This window comes from Oryzias melastigma, linkage group LG13 (assembly GCF_002922805.2).
Source record: "Oryzias melastigma strain HK-1 linkage group LG13, ASM292280v2, whole genome shotgun sequence".
NCBI lineage: Eukaryota > Metazoa > Chordata > Actinopteri > Beloniformes > Adrianichthyidae > Oryzias > Oryzias melastigma.
The window spans coordinates 7,066,696-7,091,242 of record NC_050524.1 but is presented as its reverse complement, the minus strand read 5'-3'; the positions used below and the strand labels follow the sequence as shown (position 1 = coordinate 7,091,242).

The following is a 24,547-nucleotide window of genomic DNA, read 5'->3' as shown; positions in this document are numbered from 1 at the left end:
GTGTGGACATATTAAAATTGAAGTAATAGTAATGAGAGCAGACAGTCATTATAAGGAGTCGAGGTCTATTACTGCGGGCAGGAGTGACCTTCTTTACTCATTCCTGTGCCAAAAGCACTATTTGGTTTGAAACTTTGTCCAAAAATTGTTGTCCAATTAGGATTAGAAGCCGATATAACCTTCTTTTCGTGTCAGATTCGTTGATAAAGACAAACTTCATTAGGTTTTATATTTTTTGTATTAATTCAATGACCTTCACACTTCTGCACCCTTTTTTCTCGAGAAAATAGCTTCTCAGTGCAATTCATTTGAGTATTCTAGAAACCATCTTCTCTGACCTCGTCTTGATAGAGTTGCGGTTTTAACACATGCTCGCCTCCATCAGGTATCCTTCACATGGGAAACGGGGAGAACGTCTTCATCTCGCAGCAGCCTCCCGTGATCGGCAGCGTGATGGGAAACGGGCGCAGGCGCAGCATTTCCTGCCCCAGCTGCAACGGCCTGGCTGACGGGAACAAGCTCATGGCCCCCGTCGCTCTGGCCTGCGGCTCCGATGGAAGCCTGTACGTCGGCGACTACAACTACGTGAGGAGGATTTTCACCACTGGGAACGTCACCAGCGTCCTGGAGCTCAGGTAACATCAAGGACGGAGTCTAACGTCAGCTCAGTGAGGGAGGGGGGGTCGCATCAAGGACTTCCAACCAGGTGGAAGACTGCCCACGATTGAGGAATTGAACATTTAATCTCTGTGTATTTTTGGCCAAAAGCTTTATGCCATGTGGCGAAGGGTTAGCAACTGATAAAAATCCCTGAAAGTTCATTCTTTGAAGACTCTAAAATTCAGTATTTGTAGACTCTGATGTTCAATCCTCATAGACCCTGAGGATCAGTCCTTGTAGACCCTAGTTGTGATAGATCATAGATTTAGTTCTCTTTGACTTTGGACCTTTTTTTTTTAGCCTTGTTGAATCTGAAGTTCAGTTCTTGTAGATTCTGAAGATCAATCCTTGTATTCTCTGAAGTTTAGACTTGATAGACCTATGATTAGTCCCTATATAGACCTCAAAGTTCAGTGCTTCTTGACTGTGGAGATCAGTCCTTGTAGAACCTTAAGTTTATTTCTTGCAGGCTCTTAAATCTAGTCCTTGAAGTCTCTGAAGTTTAGTACTTGTAGACTGTGAAGATCAGTCCTTGTAGACCCTTAAATTTAGTTCTCATAGACTCTGGTGTTCAGTCCTCGTAGACTCTGAAGTTCACTCCTTGTAGACCCTATAGTTCTTGTAAACTCTTTAATTTTAGTTCTCGCAGACTCTGGTGTTCAGTCCTCGTACACTCTGAGGATCAATCCTTGTAGACCATATAGTTCAGTTGTGGAAGACCATAAATTTAGTTCTCTTTGACTTTGGACCTTTTTTGGGGCCTTGTTGAATCTCAAGTTTAGTTCTTGTAGATTCTGAAGATAGATCCTTGTATACTCTGAAGTTCAGACTTCATAGACTTATGATTAGTCCCTAAATAGACCTCAAACTTCAGTACTTGTAGACAGTGAAGATCAGTCCTTGTAGAACCTTAGGTTTAGTTATTGTAGACTCTTAAATTTAGTCCTCGAAGACTCTGAAGTTCAGTACTTGTAGACTGTGGAGATCAGTCCTTGTAGACCCTATAGTTCTTTTATACTCTTAAATTTAGTTCTCGTAGACTCTGAGGATCAGTCCTTTTAAACCCTATTTAGTTGTGGTAGACTCTTAAATTTATTCCTGGTAGACTTTGGAGTTCAGAACTTGCAGATTCTGAAAATCAGTCCTCATAGACTCTGAAGTTCCGTTCTTGTAGACTCACAGGTTCATTTCTCATAAAGTGTAATCAGACTGGGAAAGTCTGTTGGTCCTCTTGATTTGTTCTGGATCAAGTTCTGAAGTTTGGGTAAGGTCTGTATTCAGACTGGTGTCTACCTCAGATTTCTGTTTCAGACCAAAGCTTGTAAAAAAAACAAAAAAAAAACAAAAACGTGTGACTATAGATCTCTTCAGTCATTGGCCAGGAACTCTGAGGCGGGTCACGACAACAACAATCTTGTTTACCTGCATCAACTGCTGTTCCTAAGAGACTTAAAGGACCATCATTACATCATTTATTTTACAGGAGATTCCAAGAAAAAGTGAATTTCTTACCATACCTTCTCAGAGATTTGACAGGAACACACCTGTGTACTTTGTTTCCATTAATTCTGTTCCCCTCTTTTCTATTTACTAACAACAAACCTTCTTCTTTCTCTCCTAATCTCTCCTTTTTGCTGCCTTTCGAACAATTTGGCAGAAATAAAGACTTCAGGCATAGGTAAGCCATCAAACATTTCCTCAAGGTAACGCAGAAAAAGTTTGTTTTCTGGCTGTCAAAGTTTGGAACAACTTCTCTGGAAAAAAAAAAAAAAACAACTCTATGAGTGCATTTTATTTCTTAAAAAAAGAGGCAGTTTATGTGCAGTTTTCAGGGTTTCCTCCTTTCTGCATTCAGCAGCTTGTCTCCATGTTGGGATGTCTTGAAATGCCATGAGGATAGAAAATGTTCGTCCTTACATTGACAGTGAAAGTTTGTTTGGATACTTCTCTGTCTCTCCAAATGTGTAGAATACAGATTGCATCTCTTTTTTTTTGGTTTAGAGGGTTTCCTTTTGTTAAAGAAACCCATTGAAGACATATAATTATGGAGAGAAAATAGACTCGCCTCGATTTGTGCGTGCGTCATTCTTGATTTGTGCATAACTTTGGATTTGTGTGTGCATAATTCCTTATTCGTGTGTAACCTTTGATCTGTGTGTAGTTCCTGATTGTTGACTCGTACAATACAAATTGTGCATACACACAATGCATACACACTCACATGTTAGGTGTGTAGTTAGTTTCAAGCTGTTGTCATTTTATGTTGAGCATGTGTTAAAGGCATTTTGTATTTTTTTTTTAATTTCATAATTTTTGCATGTATGCACAAAATGTATTTGATGAGTTACAAATCAATAAATACGCACACACAAATCAAAAGTTACACACAAATCAAAAGTTACACACAAATCAGGAATTTTTTGCAAACACAAATCTAAGGTTACACACAGATTAAGAATTACGCACAAACAAATCCAAAGTTACACACAAATTAAGATTTACACACACACAAATCCAAAGTTACACACAAATTAAGATTTACACACACAAATAGAGATTTAAGCATGCACAAAACTAAAGTAACAGACAAATCAAGGATTAGACATGCACAAATTCAGAGTTACATACAAATGAAGAATTTCGCACAAATATAAAGTTACACATAAATTAATTGTACACACGCAATAATTGGGATGAGTCTGTTTTCTTTCCATATTAATACTAATTTATCCCCTTTTTTAGCGCTTCTGTTATTGTAGGTTTATGAAGATTTCTCAGTCTTGCCAAACGGCAGGTCGGTGTGAACTTTATCTGTACTTTTAAGACACAGAGACTGCTTTCCCCGTGGCAGGCAGCAGCCGGGGAAATCTTTGTGTGCCCTCTTTAGATACCATGTCTCAGGTAAAGGGCTACTGATTGATTTTCTGTCACGGGGTCATGACTTAAGCTGTACGACACGCAGTCAAAGCGAGGATGAAAAGCTCTATGATGCCGGGCCTCTGTTTTCAAGAGGAGCCGTAATAACACAACACACACAACTCTCCTTTTTTGCCTTTTACCATCCTTACTCCTCATGAGCTGTAATACCGCCCCTGTAAGTCCACTAACACGCACGTTTCGCCCCCCACACCAGCAGCGGCGGATTCCCTTTGATCTCTGAGCGCCAAACACATTTGCATATTAAAAAGGAGGCTTTATCCAGGAAACGCAGCGTGTGTCCATAAAAACCGCTTCCTGTTCCCCCGCGCGCGCGAGCCGAGGACAGGAGTGGGAGGTGGGCGATCTCGCCGCTATCTTCATTGACCCCCCGCCAAGGATGTACCCACCCGCTCCAACCATTTCTGCCACGGCGTGCGGTGAAATCCAATTATCCCCCACAAAATGCACGTCGTCGGTGAATATAGATGCTGTAGCTCAACGTCGAGACGCGTTTGTCTTTTACCTGCGACCAGAAGCTAATAAGGTAGCAGACGGCGGTGCCAGGGAGAATCCAGTTTGAGACTGACCTACTGTAAGATGTATAATTTCCTTTCAAAGATCGCCCACTGTGCCTGGAATATGCACTCCAGCAGCAAGATCAGTCAACTCGGAGAGTGGGCTGATGGTGACACATGCGCCCGAGGTCTGCTGCAGCGCCCTGCCACTACCGATTCACTGAAGGGCAATTGTCATTTATTGTAATACTCCGGAGATTAGAAAGCTGCAGACCCACTTTTACAAAACAGAGGCTGTTGGCACCTCCGCGCTTACCGCCATTCCCGAAACAGCCCTGAAGGTTATAATTCAAACACTTCCTTAATCCACTTTGAATGACATCCTGCTGACAGATTTCCCCTCACAGGGTCAGGCGGCGCTCACGTCTCGCCTGATGAGTGTGGACGTCTCCGTTGGGGCGACAAACACCACGACTTTATTTTATTTTGAAAATCAAAGGTGTTGAGTTCACTGATGTAAACGTCCAGCTCTGCTCATCCGTTCCCTCTGTCGTCTGCGCGTCGGGTTAGGTAACCTCGTGTTCCTGTGAAGGATTACTTTGTTGGAGAATTAAACAGGATGTTTTTCAGAGCTGGAAAATCTGCCTGATGGATGAACAACGTGTTTGCATTTCTGTTTCGCTTGTGTTTTTTGTGCGTCCCGCGGGAAATAAAACAACATTTCTTCTAACAGTTACCAAGCTGCTCCAGCTGCGTTATTATGCAGTCATATTGTAGATGTAGATTATTATAAATGAATGTCTTGACTTGCTATTAGGAGTCATTTTAGCGAGGGAAGAAATGTGCAATTCTAGAATTCCTCACTGAAGTACTTCCCTTTGACTGTACTGCAGATGCTCTCTAAGCTCCACCATTATGTCATTTTTAATCTTATTTTACTTTGTCATGCTTAATCACATTCTGTTTTTTCCGTTTTTTCTTCCATGTCCTGGTTTAAACTGTAATTGGGCCCAATTGACTCTCTAAATGGCTTTTGAATCCATTTTAATTGTGTTACGCCTTGTTTCTCATTGAAAACGCTTTATTGACTGGAGGTTCCTCCTCTCCGCTTTCTGCTCCCGCAGCAGCAGCCCGGCGCACAAGTACTACCTGGCCACCAGCCCCGTGAACGGCGCCGTCTACCTGTCCGACACCAGCAGCAGGAAGGTGTACAAGGTGAAATCACGGAACGCCGTCAAAGACGTGGCCAAGAACCTGGAGCTGGTGGCCGGCACGGGCGACCAGTGCCTGCCGTACGACGACGCCCGCTGCGGGGACGGCGGGAAGGCGGTGGAGGCGACGCTCACCAACCCCAGAGGTAACGCCGGACTAGATTGGACCACCAACAATACATGGTATTGGTATCAAAGAATAGACAAAAAATTAAATTTTGGGAGAAAGGGGATACGTTTAAGGACATTGAAAAGAGTTTGAAGGAAACTGGTCTGTAGTGAAGAAGTGGATTTCTGGCAGGTGCACCGTTTACGCCTCCTGGACTATAGCTGCCGAGGCCCAAATGCATTATGGATTCCTATGACAAGCTAAAGCCTCGTGGCATCACCATAAATGGCTGCACTGATGGATTTAGTCGCCATGTAATGTAGATTGAGAATAACACCATCAACAAGCCTATATTTTAAAGAAATATTTTTCCTTATAAAATTAAAACTTTTTTCTAATTATTTTACTAATATATTCAGAAAAGAACAAGTTTTTTCTAATCATTCTATTAGTTTATTCTAGAAAACTTACAAGTTTTTTTCTCTTAATTTTGCGACTCTATTCGTGTAAAATTACAATATTTTTCTCTGAAATTTACGACCTTATTCTTGTAAAATTCCTACTTTTCTCTCATCATTTTATGAGTTTATTCTTGTAAACTTACAACTTTTGTCTTTTAATTTTGCAACTTTATTCTCATAAATATAAAAAAAATTTTCTCAGAATTGTTTTACTTTTTTCTTTTGAAATTACAACTTTTTTCAGAAATTGCGACCTCATTCTTTAAAAATTACTTTTTTTCTATTATAATTTTATGAGTTTATTCTTGTAAATTTACAACTTTTGTCTTTTAATTTTTCTCGTAAACGTACAATTTTTTTTCTCCGAATTTTTTCATTTTATTTTTTTTATTACATTTTTTTCAGAAATTTGTGACCTTATTCTTGTAAAATTATGACTTTTTCATATTTCTATGACTGTGTTTCTTGTAAAATTACGATTTGTTTTCTCCTAATTTTATTAGTTTATTCTCATTAAATTAAGACTTTTTTTCCTCTGAATTTTATTGCGTTATTCTCTTAAAATTACAACTTTTCTCAAAATTTCACAACTTTATTTCAATAAAATAAGTTTCCCTAACTTTTTACTACTTTATTTTCCTAAAATGTTAACTTTTTTCTCATAATTTTGTAAATTATCATATATTCATTTTTTCATGACGTTGGCCCTAATACTTGTAGACATAGATGGTATCAATTGTTTTATATCATAATTTCTTAATAAACTGATGTTCTCTGCAGATTGGACCGTTTTTTTTATTTTTTTTTTGCTCAATATGCATGTAGAATTAAATTACAATTATTAGAAATAGTTTTTAAGCTCAGTACACCAACATTTGGGTAGAAACTAAGCTGTTTTTTTAATATATATATGACCGATAGATAGTATCAATTATGATAGAATGGTGATTTGGTAAGTTTTTGCTAACAATGTTAGCTTAGACGCAAAAATGCTGACATGACACTTACCCTCAAACTGTATAATAAAGAATTATTATCAACACATTTTGCATTCTTTCAATCCAGGAAGTAGTCATTAAAAAAGGAGTAACAACAAATGAGGTGTTTTTGCGATAAAGCTTTCACTGCCAAAAGTTTTTTAGAGATTTCACGGAGGCAGCCATTTTAAAATAGGTAGAAACAAACCCTTCTAGTGCCTCTAGTGGAGGGATGTTGAACTACAGGGCCAAAAATATGAACCCAGTTAAACCCAATGGATTTTTAAGGAAAGTTTGGATCATGCTCATGAGATTTGGAGTCTCAGAAATGTGCTATGCGTTTGGCTATAGGGTTAAGGTGAATTGTTGTGTGTCTGTTGTTGTGTGTCCAGGGATGGAATATGTTGTTCAATAGATTACATGTTGTTTTCTGTCCCTCTAGATTTTATTTCTAACTTCTACTCTCAGCTAGCAGTTCACAGGTGCTCTAAAACTGTCATTTCGACTGCAGAGTTACAGAAAAATTCCCTTCTATAATTTTCTTTACTGTTCTTTGAGTCATAGAAACGGAGACGAGGAGAAAATGTATTGATACAATTTTATTTTGTAATCGAATCTACGCTCCAGGTACTCTTCATCTGTTTTGATGCTTCTATTGTTGTACGTTATTGATTAAAAAAATCAATCCTCGCATTAGTTTTCATTGGCCTTATTAGTCTCTTATTTTAGTGCCGCGACCTGCCCATAATTGTCATTTAGCGGTGCCCCCTCCCCTCCCGTTAGGCACAGATGGACAAAAGAACAAATGGAGGCCTTCTCCGCGACTCATTGGGCGACTTTTCATCTGCAGGCATCACTGTAGACAAGTACGGTGTGATCTTCTTCGTGGATGGGACCATGATTCGCAGGATCGATCAGAACGGGATCATCTCCACTCTTCTGGGCTTCAATGACCTGACCTCTGCTCGACCTCTGAGCTGCGACGCTGTGATGGACATTTCTCAGGTGAGGGGGCTCTGATTGACTTCATTACGCAACACTTTAGTGCTGAACGTCGGTACAAAGCTGTCATGAAAAGCTGCTTTGCTCCTCGTAAGCAATGGCGGTGCCAGGTGGTAGCTTGGGGTTACTATAGCAACAGCAAGATTTGGAAAAGCAACCCTAAACTTATTTTTTTCCCTTCTCTGGTTACTGTGGGAAAGTACTGGAGAGACGGAAACGCTGCAGAAGCGGCTGTCATTTAGAGGCATATGGAGTGATATTTGTGCCATTATTACAAACGCATTGCTCACTGTTTTGAGCGTAAAACTTTTAACTTTTTGTGTGCTGAAAAAGTTATTTTGCACTTCAAACGAAAGAAACTTGAAACTCAAAAATAAATACATGCAAACAAAAATAAATTTACTTTTGAAACTCAAAAATACATGCAATCAAAACAGTTTTCACTTCTGTGCTCAAACCCGAGCGGGGCACCGCGTTATAAATGTGTCACAAAAGTCAGCCAATCACAGACATGTCATAAATTCATGTTTTTTTTCTTGTAAATGTATTTGTTTTAAAGACGTAAATTTATGACTTTTTTTTAAAGCCTTCAATTTACAACTTTAAAGCATAAAAATTTAAGAGAATAAAAGTAATAAATTTAGCCTATTTTTTTCAATTCATTATTATACGAATTTATTCTTAGAATTTAAAGTCATAACTTAAAGTAAATGTTTTTTATTATAATTATTATTAATTGGCCCTAATATTTCTTTAGGTAAATTAAAAGTAAATTAAATAAATGTATGGTAAATCCACAAAAAAATGAAATGATTTCAGACGTTCCAGCCGTACGGTAGCTAAATGTCAGCATGTTTCTGCTGGAACCAGGAGAGCTGTAAACCCCTTCACCGTACCTGTAGGCTGGATGATGAAGATGGCCTAAAGCAGCTCTCAGTTCATGCACACGTGCTCACTGATCCACAGGAGCTCAAGCACGCGCACGTGCACTCTCATACCTGACACAACAAATCCCCGAGGAAAGGACACTGCGCTGAGGTCACATTATCTCGCAGCTCAGTGACTCCCAATTTGGTATGTGCATACTTTTTGCATACCGTAGCAGTCTTTCTTTTGCCCTTTTTTAAGTCCTCATTTTCACCATATAATATAACAAACACGTATCATTTTTTTGTAGTAAATTTCTCTCAAACAAGCTCAGTGTTGCTTCAATAAGCAGAAAAGCCTTGAGGTTAATTACTGGACGTGATTGATGTCTTCAGGCTCTCCTTGCAGACGAGAGATTGTTTTGCTGAATAGTCTTGAGGTTTTCCTGAACAACTGAGGCAGCTTTATGTGTGCATAGGAATTCATGTATTCTGTGAATGAAGCAGAGCCTCCAGCTGCCCATCTGCAGCCCCGGGCGAACTCCATCCCCCCCGTGACCCCGCGTGCTGCTCCCTTCACAATCACCAGCATCTGTAGATGTTCGCCGTTGCTTCTTCTCGGCCGCCGGGGCACGGGAAGATCCAGCCCAAGATCCACGATGATGACAAATCACACGGGCATCACCAGACACACTCAGACAGTAAAAAGCATCCATTAAAAATTCATCCAGCCTCCTCCTTCAACAACCCCCCCCCCCCCTCACTTAGAAATAGTTTCTGTGGAGGAGAATGGCGGCGGCGGTCATTACTGTTACAGCACCACACCTGATGGAAGCCGGACTCCATGTCAGATTTCTCTTTCTCGTCTGATGAGGTCGTGCTTTTTTTGGTATTTTTGCTGCGCCATCTGTTCAGAAAAGGTGTTGTACACAACTTTTTTATTTAACTTTTTCATTATCATACAAAAGGACAAAAGTTCGTCCTCGTTTATTAAGACTCACTTTGAATAAAAATTGTGTTTTTGGTGTTTTGAACTGGTTCTTGTGGCATTTTTCTGGAGGACATGTATAGAGTAAATTAAAGTTGCATTTCTGGTCATTTCTTTCATCAAATTGTTGTGAATCGGGAGCAGACAAAAAAATGCAGTATGAAAAATAACGTATTTGTGACAGAAAATATGATAGGAGGGCCACAAGCTCCGTGCTTTGCTTCATTCTGATACATCCACTTGTGGACGACTAGATCCTCGAACCGTGTTTCTCAGTCGAAGGAGCCAAAAAGTTTGGTGCACCCGCCTTCTCGACCACATTGCATTAACTCAGCAGTTACACACTCTTTAACTGCTGTCAATATCTGCATTAAGACTTGAAAATGATTAACCTACAATCTGCTGAACATAAAACCCTTTATTTGAAACACAATTCTACAATAATGATACATTATATGAACAAGTTGGTGCTTAATGACCTACTTCAATGATTTTTTTGTTTTGACATGTTCTTGTAGCAGTTTTCACATTTTGCATTTTTAAATGTCGCTGTGATCTTTATAATTTTTTACGTTGTGGGATTTCTTTATGGGATTTAACTAATGGAATAATCTGTGATCTGTTAGAAGAAAGCCGCTGCTCCGTAACAGAAACACGCAAAGGACGATAGTATGGCAAGCGAAAGGGATCATAAATCACCAGAAAAAGCAGACCACGTGTAACGGATAACAATTGTTATTTTAAATATTTAAAGGTTCCCACAGTTACTTTCAACACAATAATTATTAGCAAAAAACGATTTTAAGTTTAATTTTAACAGTTTTATTTACGATTTAACTTGAACATTAGGGGGGTGGGATGAGAAAATTTGCATTTTAAGAGATATTCCAGAGAGATTTAGTATTTTCAACACTATTTTAAGCATTCTTTTCTCTCAGTTTTTGTAGATTTTGTCTTAAGACATGTAAATGTAATTAGAAACTATATGATTTATCATTTTGTTTGTGTATAAAGTTTAATATGTTTTGTTTTAATAAAAAATTCTAAATGAGCAAACATGTTGATGTTTCTATATATATATTTGTATATGTTTTAAAGCTTTATCAAGAAATAATTTTGACCCTAAAACCGTGACAAGATCTGAACCGTGAGTTTTGTGATTTAGATTTAACCTTCAGAGCTTCCATAGTTAACCTTTTAGCAGCAATATTGTCACAGTGACACCTAAATAATTGACTTTTTTTTTTTACTGGCTTTTTGATTTACTATAAATCCTCAACTGTTCACACGATCCAAGTGAATCAGCTGATTCTAATGTGGGAAACAAAGCAGCTTTTCTTTTTTGACTTTCCTTCAATATACAACCTTTTACAAACGTAGAGCCCTGCCGCGTCAAGCTGCTTTTCTCTGCAGCACTATCTGCTGATAATCGTGGATTACGCACACACTTCACAACTGCACAGAGCTGCAAATCTCGTTTACTTCGCTTCAGAATCCACTGGAATTGCGTTAATTGCGTTAACGGTTGATAAGTTACGGTAGATGGAAGAGCGTAGCCTAAACACTGGAGCTAAAGGATTTACCTCCGCTAGCATCGGGCTCATGTGCGCAGGGTGATTGGGCATGGACCCCAGCTGAACAATTTAGATGTACATTTTAATAATAATAATAATAATAATAATAAAACAATCATTTTTATTTGAGGTGTGTTACATCTACACATACATTAAGGAATAAGACTTTCAGGGTCACGGAGATTATTTTTTTCCCCTGGGCGCACCGGTACAACCATGAATTGTTTTTAGGCGCTTCATTGAAAAATCTGGTCATAAACAAAATTTTTGGACAAGCATACGTGCTTCAATCGAGAGGCTGCAGCTGGGAATGTTTGATGTGGTAGCATCATAACGCCAGATTTGATGAATTTGTTCTGATTTTTCGCATTTTTTCCCCATATTTTTTTTTTCTTCTTTATTACGCATGTGACTTATACCCCGAAACGATTTATCATCCTAAAAAATAGGGTTTTCCTTGTCTAAACTGCCATCTGACTTAAGACTGTACAACTGGGTAGCTGCAATATTGCTCTCCATTTTTGTTGCACCAGTGAAGTGAAGTTGGGGGAGCGAGCGGCTGTAAGCTAGCGGGAGGGAGTCTAAACAGATGACAGGAAGTTGGGGGCGGGGTCGCTTTACACCAACAGTCCCACCCACAATTCAGAGGAAAATTTCTGATGAACTCCTGCCACTCTGCAGAAACTATGTCCTAGAAAAAAACACAAGTTTATTGATTTTGGAAAAAAAACTTCATAGTTAAAAGGCCACTGGAAACATTTCAAACTGCCTTAAAATACAACTTTCACTACAGGACAAGTTCAAATTGAAGAGGAGAAGACAGTATATATCAGTGCAAGAACACTGGAATGATTAGCTATCAAAAACCAGCTGCTATGGGCAAAAACGGCTAAAATGTCAAAGTAAATACATTTAAAACACATTTCTGTTGCTTTATTACCAACTTGCCCCTTCAGCCTATATGACAAGTTTTCATACCAGCCATATCCAGCCGGAATTACTGACAGCTGGCCCACTGTATAAAGGGGAGGGTAAGATCGGGTTACAGCATGTGGGACAGGAGCTCAGGAAATATCCCCCTCATCACTCAGAGTGGCGTGAAAACCTCCTTACAGGCTGGTCCCCTGAGCCACCCCACACTCAGGCTCATAAAATATTTAACCACCAGTGTTGACAAGAAATAGGTTTTAAGAAATGGAAAGTCTCCCCTTCATTACCCGGTAAATGCATTTTCTCCTAACTGAAAAGGTGACACGCATCCACTGCTGGTCACCTGCTTGTTGTATGCAGCTGGAAAACTTGTCCCATTATATTAAAAAAAAAGAAAAAAAATCTCTGGCATTTTGTCTGGGATGCTGAAAGGTTCATGAGATGTGAGCCGTGTGCGATGCTGACAGCATGGGGTGTTTTTGTCCCATTGTTGACCTGTGAATTCTGTAGAAAAACTCACCCACTCATGATAATTTACTAATTGGAAAACTTTGCCTAGATAATTAGTAAGCAGAAATAATTGAGTTTGTGGGTGTATGTTCATGTTTTCTAGTGTTTGACTCTGTGGAAGTTATTCAAAAAGAAACAAACTGCTGAAAAAAGTCTGTAACCTCAATGCTAAAACAGACTTTTGGTTTGGTTCTTTGCCGTCCAGAACCCAACGAGAGCCGCAAAGTTCCACATTTTGGGTCCACTAATCTTTTAGTTGAATTCTAACAGGTTTATGTTTGTTTCTATCAGAGGTCTGCACCCTTCAACACTTACAGAACCATTCGGGTCAATCTTTCAAGGAACAGAACCCAACAGGAGCCACAAAGGCTCATTTCATCCTTTAGAAAAATAAGACAGAGATTTATATTTAGGTCAATGTTACCATTATGATAAACAAAAAGTAACTTTTTGGCATATAAATATAAGGAGAGAATAACTTTGATTAAAAAAAAATAAATGTAACTTTTGACATAATTTCCTTTCAAAATAAAAGACACCTTTTAGAATCAATGCTGCCAATGTAGTAGGTAGTGTAATGTCAGTAGTGATTTTAAAAAAAGAAGTTTATTTTACTGTTTGTGGTAGATTTCTGCCAAAAATAGATAAACCCATCTAAAAAAAAATAAATCAGAGCTAATTAAGTGACTCTCATTGTATTTCTTGATCCATAAGGCACACTTAAACATTTGAATTAGTTCAAAAATAGAAAATCTGTTTCATAATCCGGCGCACCCTAATTCTGGTTGTGCTTTCTGACTTTCAATTGATTTTCCATGATACTCTGCACAAAAATTTGTTTTCGTTTGACTTGTGATATGTACTGTCCTTTAACTGCGTGTTGACTAGTCCAATAAGGTTTTACTTTACTTCAATTTTACTTAGCACTTCACAGTTAGTTTTTTAAAATTATAAACTTTTTTTCTTTTTATGATTTGTTCTAGAATCAGTGCTAATTGGTACCGTCTGCTAGTAGCTTAGTTATGCTAAAACAGAGGACCTAGCATGCTAATGTTCTTTTCATTTTTGGCTTTACCTTTTACCTGAACAGTATGTTGACCCAAACTGAACTGAAGGACTGAAACTGCTTAAGAAAATATTTGCTTTACTCCATGAAAACTATAGCTAGTGTATCTGGTTCATCCAAATTGTATCAAAATGTAAAGCTAAAAGCCGCCTTTGCCTCCACTAGTTCACCATTTGCAACAAACAACTTCTTCAGCTACTGCTTGACATCACAGCAACATGAAAAAAAAAGTTTTAGTTGAACACAGTCCAAAACAAGAAGCAAATTCACTGTTATATTCAATTTGGAACCAAGGATGAAACTCAATTTTTCTTGCTTTTTGTTTTGTTCTGAGTTTTTCAAAGTGAACTCTTTGCAGTTCCTTAGAAGTAAATGCCAACACTATCCATGGTCACATCGTTTATACAGTAACACAAAAAAAAAATGTGTTTATCTTTTGGCAGTCTTTAACTGCAGCTAAAAGGTTTGGTTTTTTCTGATCATAAACTGCTTGTGTTAGTTCTAAATTTATTTTCAACTGCAAGACTGCCAACGTGATGATCACACTACAACCAAACAGTTTTAGCCTGTGGTTTTATTTTTGGTAGTCATAGAGTTTGAAATCTCTATTTTTTTTTTATTTCATTTTTCAGTAAAAAAAAAAAAAAAAAAAACTTTACGAATTAAAATTGGCTTATTCATTCAATTTTAAGCTCCGAGGCCACCATTTTTAATGTGTATAATTACAATAGTGAAGTGATCAGCTTTAGTCAGTTTGAGTCATTCAAAAGGAAGATTTTTAAGTAAAGTAACATGTCCAAATCCCGCCACCCCCCTACTCCCTAACCACAAAAAAATATTTCAGAGCGAGATTCTAGCACCCTGATTTTAAAACCATTTTGGACACCATGTTCACTACTTTTAAGGCAAATAGGATATCACTGATTTCCCAAAGTAAAAACCAAACAAATATGAACATTTTACAAGGACTTTTTATAAATATACTGTGTTCTCATGATAGATACAGTATTGTACAACTACACACTACATAAAAAAAACAGCTTAAAATTATAGAACAGAGTTTACACACATATGTATATATATATATATATATATATATATATAAACTATATTATGTTAAAGATGATATCCTATACTGTTTGTGATTCAGAAACTTGGATGGTTTACAAAATAAAATATGACATACATTTTTTCCATCTGAAAAATCATTCATCAGCCCTCCAAACAAAGAATTATGGAAAAATTGTGTCTTCAAATTTGAATGACACTCCCACTCGATGACGTCAGCAATAGTCGCCGGTCAGCTATGCTAGCGCGGAGCTGCCAGCACTCTGTAATACATAACAACTTTGGTTTTCTAACTTTAAAAATACCATATTGAGGTCCTCCGCGGGCGGCACAGTGCCACATGGTTTACCCTCGCGACAGAGGACTTTGTATTCCTCTGCTGGGAGGGGTAGTCTTTTAAAATATACACACCACTACCTCTTAAAATGGCCCTAGAATTTGTAGAACTAGGGAAGGGAGAACAATTTGGATTGGGACGTAGATTCGATTAGCTCTACAAAATGGTGAAAGCACCATATAATGCACTAAGTTGTGACTACACAGACCTTAATTTACCTTTTTACCATGTTTTTGAACTACTGTAGCTCTTCAACCGTTTACTCAAATATAATATTCCCAACGGGTTGTAACACAGAAAAGCAGCTTTCCACTTAGTAAAGTGTTGTATATCGTATTTCTCCGTTCAACAACTCATTGTGTGAGTTGCACTAAATGTCAAAGATTGACGGTGCTTTGAAAAGCGTGCGTTATTTCCTGTCCACCAGCGACAGCTCCAAAATTAAAGGTATTAAAGGGTTAAGTTGAAGAAGCAGCTCTACAAAATGGCGAACGCACTATATAGCTAAATAATGAGAAGTGAAAGAATTCTGACTCAACTTTAGGATTGGAATACCTGATGGAAAGAATGATCTAATACCACTCAATCTTGCAGATTGGCGTCAAAGAATTGATGCATTTTTCATTTCCAGGTCGCATAGATACACCCAGGCATTTCTCAGACTGTCTAAAATCTGAGTCTGTCTCTGTCTTTAAATCAGTCATCTCTGTTAGAGCTCCCAGGCTTCCATTTGAACACGACACTTTACATTATGGTTCTAAGAGATCCCACTGGGATCCTAAGTGAACAGGAGACCAGTAAATTGAATGAATCCAACCATTGCAATTTGTTAAAAGCCTGATACTTTGTTAGCAGAGCTCTAATTCATAATTTGGGGGGTCAGAAACATACTGGGCCTTTGCTTGGTGAGTGTCCTCTTGCAAAGTCCTGTCATTACAAAATGAATAATCCACAACACACACACACTCAAACAGATTTGTAGGAGGAGACAGATGCTTGAGTCTCGTTTTCAAGTGTCAGCAGTTCTCAGAATGAATTGTTTAAATTTGATTATTTAAATAATCTGACATGGCATTTCTACCCACACAACAGCTGCAAAAGCATTGACCTACATTAAGACATATTTCTCTTCTACAAGCTGACACGATGCTTTGATACAATACGAAGTATGAATACTTACCAATAGTAGCTTGTGGATATTTTCTCTTTTGAGGTAAAAAAAGCAGTGTAGTCTAAAACATGTACTTAAACATCAAACAGAAATGAAGGAGGATGTGTTAAAGACCCACTCTGATGAAAACAGTGTTTTTAAACATGTGCCTTTTTTGTAATGTTGGACTTCTATTAAGAAAACTGAGTTTCAAATTCCATTTCTGAGTATTTCATTATTCAAATTACAAAAACACAAAAAATAATATTGGAAAAGGCTTGTAGACTTGACATATTATCTACAAATAGACATATTCGCAGACAAATAGATCCATGAATGTCTTTGTTTACTCATCTGAGCTAACATCTGGCTCAAATTATACAGCTGGATAGAATATTGCTTGCTGTTTTTGTCGTGAGGTGCTGTAAGCTAGTGGGAGAGTAAGTAAACAGATGGATGATGGGAAACAGGGGCGGGCACACTCCACACCAACCGTCCCGCCCACAATTCAGAGGCGAATTATTAATGAACAACTGCTTTTCCACAGAAAGTGTCCTAGAAAATGACACAAGTTGTTTTATTTTTATTTTTTTATTTTGGCTAAAAACAGTATAACTGTAATTAAGAGACTACTGGGAACGCTTTTTTAAAAAAGTTCAAAAGATGATCAGAGTGTCTTTTAACTTTTTAATTCATGTTTGCTATAGACTCTCGAGGTATCAGGTCAATGACTGTAAAAGAGGGTCAGTGGGTAGGGTCATGTGACCCTTTCATAATGACTAGGGCTGGGAATCACCGGGTACCTCACAATACAACATGATACGCGATACATGACGCACAATATTGCGGATTCTATAATTAGTAAAAATCTTCTCCAATAGCTCACAATATTTAGAACACATTTCCTAGGAAAATGTATCCTCATTTATTTTTTAGCTTGAAGACAATCTTAATAAACAACTTCTGTCTTATATTGTGCAACAAATAATAGACACTTTAGTGAAACATTGCTGAAATCAGTAATACTGTCTTTGACAAGCATTGACACCAAGTGAATTTAAGTTATTTGTAAAATTCAGTGTTGACAATAGTAAACATGAAGAGCAGTGCCACTACTTAGAACAAAATTGTTGTAAACAGAACAAAAAGTAAATAATTCAAGTACCGGTAGCTGCCAGGTACATTGGTACCAACAACAGCCAGTATTGCAATGCACGCCCCCTGTCTACCTCCTTACGAACGTCTCACCAAAGGATGACGAATATATCAAACAAAAATTAAAGATCGATACTCGGTAAGAACTCATAAAGAATCAATCGCAGGACTAAATGTTGCGATATATCCCAACATCAATATTTTGGCTCGCCCCTAATAATGTCAGGTTACAGGATATTTTTTGCATAGATAATATGGTGAATAAACCCTGTGGTCACATGACCCACTGGTTTGCATTAACTTAATTTGAAGCCAGCTCGTTGTGATTCGCACCATCAGGAAATGTATACGATCATGGTTTCTGTTTCTTTGTCATGAAACTGATATACTTGTGCATTCCTTCTCTCTAGGTTCGCCTCGAGTGGCCCACAGACCTGGCAGTGAGTCCCATGGACAACTCCTTATATGTCCTGGACAACAACGTTGTTCTTCAGATCTCAGAGAACCACCAAGTCCGAATAGTGGCGGGTCGACCCATGCATTGCCAAGTACCTGGGATTGATCACTTTCTCATGAGTAAGGTAGCGATTCATGCTACCTTGGAGTCGGCCAACGCTTTGGCTGTGTCTCATACTGGTGTGTTGTACATCGCCGAGTCAGACGAAAAGAAGATAAACCGAGTGAGACAGGTGTCCACCAACGGAGAGATCTCCCTGGTCGCAGGGGCGCCGAGTGGCTGTGACTGCAAAAACGATGCCAACTGCGACTGTTACTCTGGCGATGAAGGCTACGCTAAGGACGCCAAGCTAAATTCCCCGTCTTCCTTGGCCGTTTGTCCAGATGGAGAGCTTTACATCGCCGATCTCGGAAACATTCGTATCCGCTACGTCCGCAAAAACAAGCCCTTCCTGAACCCCCTCAGCATGTACGAAGTGTCCTCGCCAATTAACGATGAACTCTACTTATTTGATGCCAATGGGAGCCACATTTTCACTCAAAGTCTGACCACAGGAGACTACCTCTACAACTTGAGTTACACGGGAGAAGGAGACATAAGCAGCATCACTGATAAGAATAAAAACACAATCATTCTCCGACGGGACACCACTGGAATGCCCCTGTGGTTGATGGTCCCCAACGGCGAAACTTTTTGGTTCACCATTGGTACGAACAACGCCCTCAAAACAGTCGCTGCCCAAGGTCAAGAGCAAGCTGTAATGACTTACCACGGGAGCTCAGGACTTCTTGCGTCCAAGACGGATGAAAATGGATGGACAACCTTCTTTGAGTAAGTAGGAACTACAAAAGTAATACACACAGAAAGGAGTAGAGCTTTGATATCTCTGCTTTTCCTCTTTGGCATATACCTAGATGCCTGTGTCACTCAAAATACAAGACCCGTGGAAGTATCATCCTGTAATCCTATTTGCTGCTATCATAACAAATAGGATTACTGGATGATATGTTACACATCTGCACCTCGGCTTGCAGTGACAGACTCCACTCCATCAATTGTTTGTCAGGCACAAAACAAGATATATCTGCAGGCAAGAAAATGTTACCCACAGGACCTTGAAGGGCCATCTGTATAAACATATTAGAATAGCCATAGGTAGTAATTGATTGAGGCAAACCACACACTGAGAGGAAACTAATGAAAACTCTCCCTCCGTCTCAGACATACGAGCGTGGGATTTGATGTTCTCGTGACTCGCACGGAGCAATCTGTCCCTCGTCCTAATGGAATGCACCAAGGGAAACTGTGCTAACCGAACGCCAGTCCAAAAACTGTGATTAAGCAGATTGGTTGGTCAGACATCTGCTGTACCTCGTTGGAGGAATAAAACTCTGACACATAATTAGGTGCTCTGTTTAATACGAGCAGACATTCATCACCTGTGTTTGATTTGGTTGTCATTTGAGATGGCGCCCGTGCAGCCGTGCGTAGGAATTTCTGAAGGTTCAAAGACGGGCTTCTGATAGCTGAAGATTTCTGCAGGCGCTTTGAATTTTTAATTACTTTCTCTTAGACTCAATTACTGTTACGATTAAGTTTGATCACATTTATTTTATTTATTTATTTAAAAAAAATGCCACACGTGCTATTTTTAGGGCGTTTGGTTTCCGTGGTATCTTGCATTATAAATGCATCATTTTCAGGAAATGCCAGACGCACTTAGACTTTCAAACATTTCAATAAGCACATTTTAATGGAGTAAAGCAGAAATGAATTATATATGATATGAATTTGGTTTTCTTTTTTTTTTTCTTGGTAATTTATTATCAGCTTCAATGACTCTTTATTGTGAAACAGAAAGGGATCTGATTTGTTGTCAGTGTGAGGAAGGCTTTGACAGTTTGGAACAAAGCTTTTGTCACATAGAAATCCAAACAAGCAGCCTCTGTTTGTTGGTTTTCATTACAAATACTAGCAACTGTCAGTTTGACAATAGAAACCGATACGCAGCTGCTCTACTGGGCAACCTCTTTGAGACATTAGTCCTGGAATAATCGTCTTTAAATAAAAAAAAAGGGAAATTTCACCAAAAATGTTAAATGTCATTAAATGAGACACTTTGAAATCTTGTAGTTTACAATATTCCTTCAAAGACCTAATTTGATCATCTATTTTAAAAGCTAAAATGTAATTATGATTATGCTGGTATTTGCCAAAATCAATATGTTTGTGTTTCTAGGACATAGTTTCTGCATAGCAAAAGTAAAGGCAGAAATTCATTCTTGACTTGTGGACTCCTAGCGTAGAGCAACCCCACCCCCCTTCCCCTCCCTGCTGCTGAGACCCAGCCAGCAAGGTGTGGCCCTATATGGTTTAAAAGTGGGCAGAAAATGTGGGTCCCAATTGGGTTTGTCCGCAGTTTCTGTGTTGGCCCCAGCTGTGTTTGACCACACGGACTGGCTGAAGTCCGGGAGGCAGAACACTGCCTGTATTTAACACAATAAGATGGCTCTTTGAACAGGCTAGAACAGAGTTTTGGATGCGTGGTTTGTACGCGATAACTCTGCTTTCTACACCCATCTTGGGACAACTCCAGACTATGATAGTACAGACTAAACATCAATTTTCTGAGCGTAATTATCACTGTTCTAGAAGTCAGTGAATGCACCAGGACTGAAGTTACCACCCTAATCAGTTTTGATCGGTCCTTCGTATTAGCCCCGCCCCAGCGTGCTACAACGGGGCCAAAAGTTTTGGAACAAAAATTTTCAGATTCGAAAATGTAAAAAAAAAAAAAAAGGGTTGAAAGTTAAAAAAAGATTTTAAACTGAAAAAAAGGTTTTGAAATGGAAATTTTGAGTTTTTAAACCTAAAAAACAGAACATTTGAAGCTGAAAATAATTACGTTTATTTTAGAATAGCAGAAGTTTTTAACGTTTTACATTTTTTTGGCCAAACACCAATATTTTTTTCAAAATGTTTTATTTGGGTTTCAAATATTTATGGCCCCAAAATAACAACATATTGGAAGTACTCACAGCAGAACTTGTTAAAGCACCCGAATGGTTTCTACCCTCCCTTGAATAGATATTTTACTTTAATACAAAGCGAATTGGCCGTCGACTCTAAAGTCGGGATGGTCGTATGACGTGATCTGCAAGGGCAGCCATGTTTGTGTGCTCTCCAAAAAATGTCTGAGTGGAAAAAAGTTTAGTTCTGCTTGTTACTTTTACTTTAAATTATATTAATTTTCTAACTCAATTCTAATTCAGAATCATCAATGGATTGTAGTCAATGCATCTAATTTTTTCTGCTCTATTTTTTCATGTACTCATGATTCATAAGCACTTGAATGAATAAATACTTAGAAATATCTTACATTTTCTTCCATCATCAGAGCAATGCCACAAGAATGGGATCAAAATAGTTCCTTCGGAGTCGGTCTTTTATATTCTGATCATAAAAAAGCAATTTCAGAAAAAAAATGAGAAGTGTAAACATCTGATTTCATCTTTTCAACATTTTTTTAACCTCCTTTCGTTCATTCGTTTGATAAAAGTGCAATTTCTTGAATAATTAGTGTTGAAGGTCAGGCTGTTACCTGAGGGTCGAAACCATAATCTTCTGCCACCTACACCTGTATTTATCTCCACCCAACAAAGTGCACGGCTAAATATTTTACTCACATTTGATAACAAGGACTGGTATTAAGCTATAGATCAAGACTAATCTGTGTAAGTGCAGAGGCATCACAAAGGATTGACTGTGAATGTTGGAGTGAGTCATGCCTTTGTTCCAACTCAATTTTGCTCTGGCATTTTCAACGCGTAAACACTCTGCTAACCTCTTTATATTTTTGTTCTTCCTCTGAAGGGTTACTGTAAATCTATTAAAGCTTCTCATAAATGCCACTTAATTATTCTCAGCCTTTCAGTTAAATACGGTGAGAAAATCAGCGAAATTCCCAGACGGAGGGCGAATAAGAGATATAAAGTTGACATTTGGTATGCTGGGGGTGATGCCGACACGAAGGGTTGGGCCTCATTGTTGGGCCGGAGCTGGAAAGGTCACGGAGCTCGTATGTGACACGGAGGTGATGCGATCCGAATGGACTCGCGATCAACCATGGGGAAACCGGTCCCTCTCCGTCAGCGGAGCGCTCCCTGCCCCCTTTTCCGCCTCTCTTGTCCATAGAAAGCAAGCTAATAGGCAGCTGAGCCGAAGCGGGCTGGAGCCATTAACAGCTCAGCTGTGAGGCTCAAGGAATGGAACAGGCTCACGGTCTTAATAGAGACAGAAAGAGCGCGGGTCAGTGATCAAGCTGCCGTATGGAGTGTGGTGACGGCGAAAAGCTGGGCTCTTTAGATTCCACATATCATATGTTTTCACTGCAAAAGCTCTGATCAAACGTTAAAGAAAATGGTTAGATACAAATCACTCAGATAATTAGCATTTCCTAAAGTGGGAGACTTATTCTGAAACGAATCTGTGAGTCCCAATCTGCGATGCAGCTGAGATCAGATAACATTTATCTCCGGGAGATGATTCCTCTCCCGCTCTCCCACTCTCCATATTGGATATTTGAGATGGCAGCAGCGAGAAAATATCCGTAAACCGGCACCCGGCATCTCATTTATTAGAGGCTTTATTATGGCAGGCATCACGACCGGAGAGGGCTTTCCCATCTGTATTCAGAGCACACAGAGAAGGCTTCTCTCTAAAGTGATGCACGGGTTCACTCTCTGCCATTCTGCAACACTTGCAATCTGAAAGATTTGTTCGATGCTGATGTGCTCTCCGAGCAAAATGAAACAATCTGGCCACTCATGTTCTTGTATGGGGATGAGCTGATTTGTAGCCCGGGGAGGCGTCTCTCCGCGGAGTCACACCTCAGCGCTCCTATTTCATAGACAGCATAATGAGATTAGGGGAAATCCCTAATCTTGTACATTTATAAGCATTTTACCTAAAAAGTTGTGTGATTTCTTATCTTGGCTCTGACTGTCGTGCAATACTCGAGTGTTTTTGTTTTCCCATTACCTCTCATTTATGTGTTTGCATTTGAAAGTTCCTTAAAGATTAAGAAGCATTTGTATTCATGAGTCGTCAAAGAGGTAGAAAAGTCCAAACCTGCTTAGCATTTTAGTGTACCTGCTTCTAAATCATGTATAAAGGTCTGCACTGGATACTTCACACGTTTTAAAAAATGCATTGAGTGATGCTAATGGAGAAGATGTCCTAATGCGTGTGCATTAAAAAAAAAACCTTTCTCTACCTGTGATTGTAGTTGGAACTCCTTGTCCTGGAACATGTTATTTACAGACATAAGGAGCTGGTAATGACGCCTCTCCTTCTTGCTTTGCTCCACATCGACTGCTCTCTTCTAGGTACGACGCTTTCGGGCGGCTCACCAACATCACTTACCCCACGGGAAGAGTGAGCAGCTTTCGCACGGATGTCGACAGCTCGGTCCGCATCAAAACCGAGGACTCCAGCAAAGAAGACATCACAGTCACCACCAACCTGTCGGCTTCTGGCACTTTCTACACATTTATGCAAGGTAAAGCTTAAGGGAGACCTGTGAGGATGGTATATATTTAGCCTTTGAGTGTGACTTTGCTGCACACCGTTGACTCTGATATTCCCTCGTCTCAATGTGGAAGGATTCTTCCAGAGGACATTCCGAACACCTGAAATCAGGAAATCTTTGGCTACAATATTAAATCAGGTCACAGGGGGGCAGAAACTCACTGAGTTGTGTTAGTTCTCCCAGCTTTTACCTGGTGAAATTCAGAAGTGAGGCTGCTGTGCTGCTTATACCTTCGTCACAACTGCCTTTACAGGTAGATAAGGGCTGTTTGCAGATAAAAAAATGGGCTAACCTGTATGGGGCTCACAGAATATCAGGATCATAGACCACTCGGTGAACCCGTAGGGCAAAAATGTTCATGCACATTTTTCCTACAGGCATGCTGCAGGCACTCTTTGTGCACCCCCTGCACACAGCCGTACTGTAAGAAACATTGACATACATAGAGATGGACAAAACCTGTGACGTCCCCAATAGAAAATATCTTATCTCCAGTTTCGTGGTATGGACTTCGCCATTTTGTACCAGATGATATGATTAAGTGGTGATTGCTTGTTGGAAAGCCACACCCACACTGAAAACTGGCTCAGGAGAATCTGCCAAGGTGGGACCCAGTGGGCACCACATACTCTTATTCAGGCATCTGATTGGACAGTTGAGAACTTAAAACTTCAGATAAAGAAAATATTTTGTGGAAAAAAAATGAGCTAAAACATGTTGAAAAGACACCAGAGTAAGAATGGTTATTCTGACAAACAATGACTGAGTGATAGCTGTTCATTTTTCAGGAGAAGTCTACAGGATTTTGGGATTCTGGGACCAGCAGGTACTTCCTGTTTGGAACGTGAGGAGCGAGGGGATATTCTGTCCAGATCTCTCTTTATAACATTTTTCACATAATTATGAACTAGATATATAGCATTACCTGCAATAATATGAATGCTGTAAGTTGAATTTGGCCGCTGAAGATGCTGAAATTGATAGCTAAAAACGTTGGAGCTA

The 24,547-nt window shown here is 39.1% G+C and overlaps 1 protein-coding gene across 10 annotated transcripts in view; it reads left to right on the top strand.

The window, feature by feature from the left end:
• tenm4 (teneurin transmembrane protein 4) overlaps positions 1–24,547 on the top strand; it is a 264,928-nt gene that overhangs the window by 207,935 nt on the left and 32,446 nt on the right. For 6 of the 10 annotated variants that reach the window (XM_036214992.1, XM_036214991.1, XM_036214990.1 and 3 more), the window contains 6 exons: positions 386–635; positions 2,318–2,338; positions 5,219–5,451; positions 7,703–7,857; positions 17,909–18,786; positions 23,343–23,515. In XM_036214992.1, coding sequence (XP_036070885.1) covers positions 386–635; positions 2,318–2,338; positions 5,219–5,451; positions 7,703–7,857; positions 17,909–18,786; positions 23,343–23,515 — 1,710 coding nt within the window. The remainder of the gene's footprint in view (positions 1–385; positions 636–2,317; positions 2,339–5,218; positions 5,452–7,702; positions 7,858–17,908; positions 18,787–23,342; positions 23,516–24,547) is intronic. The other 4 variants (XM_036214986.1, XM_036214994.1, XM_036214993.1 and 1 more) reach the window with 1 other exon arrangement.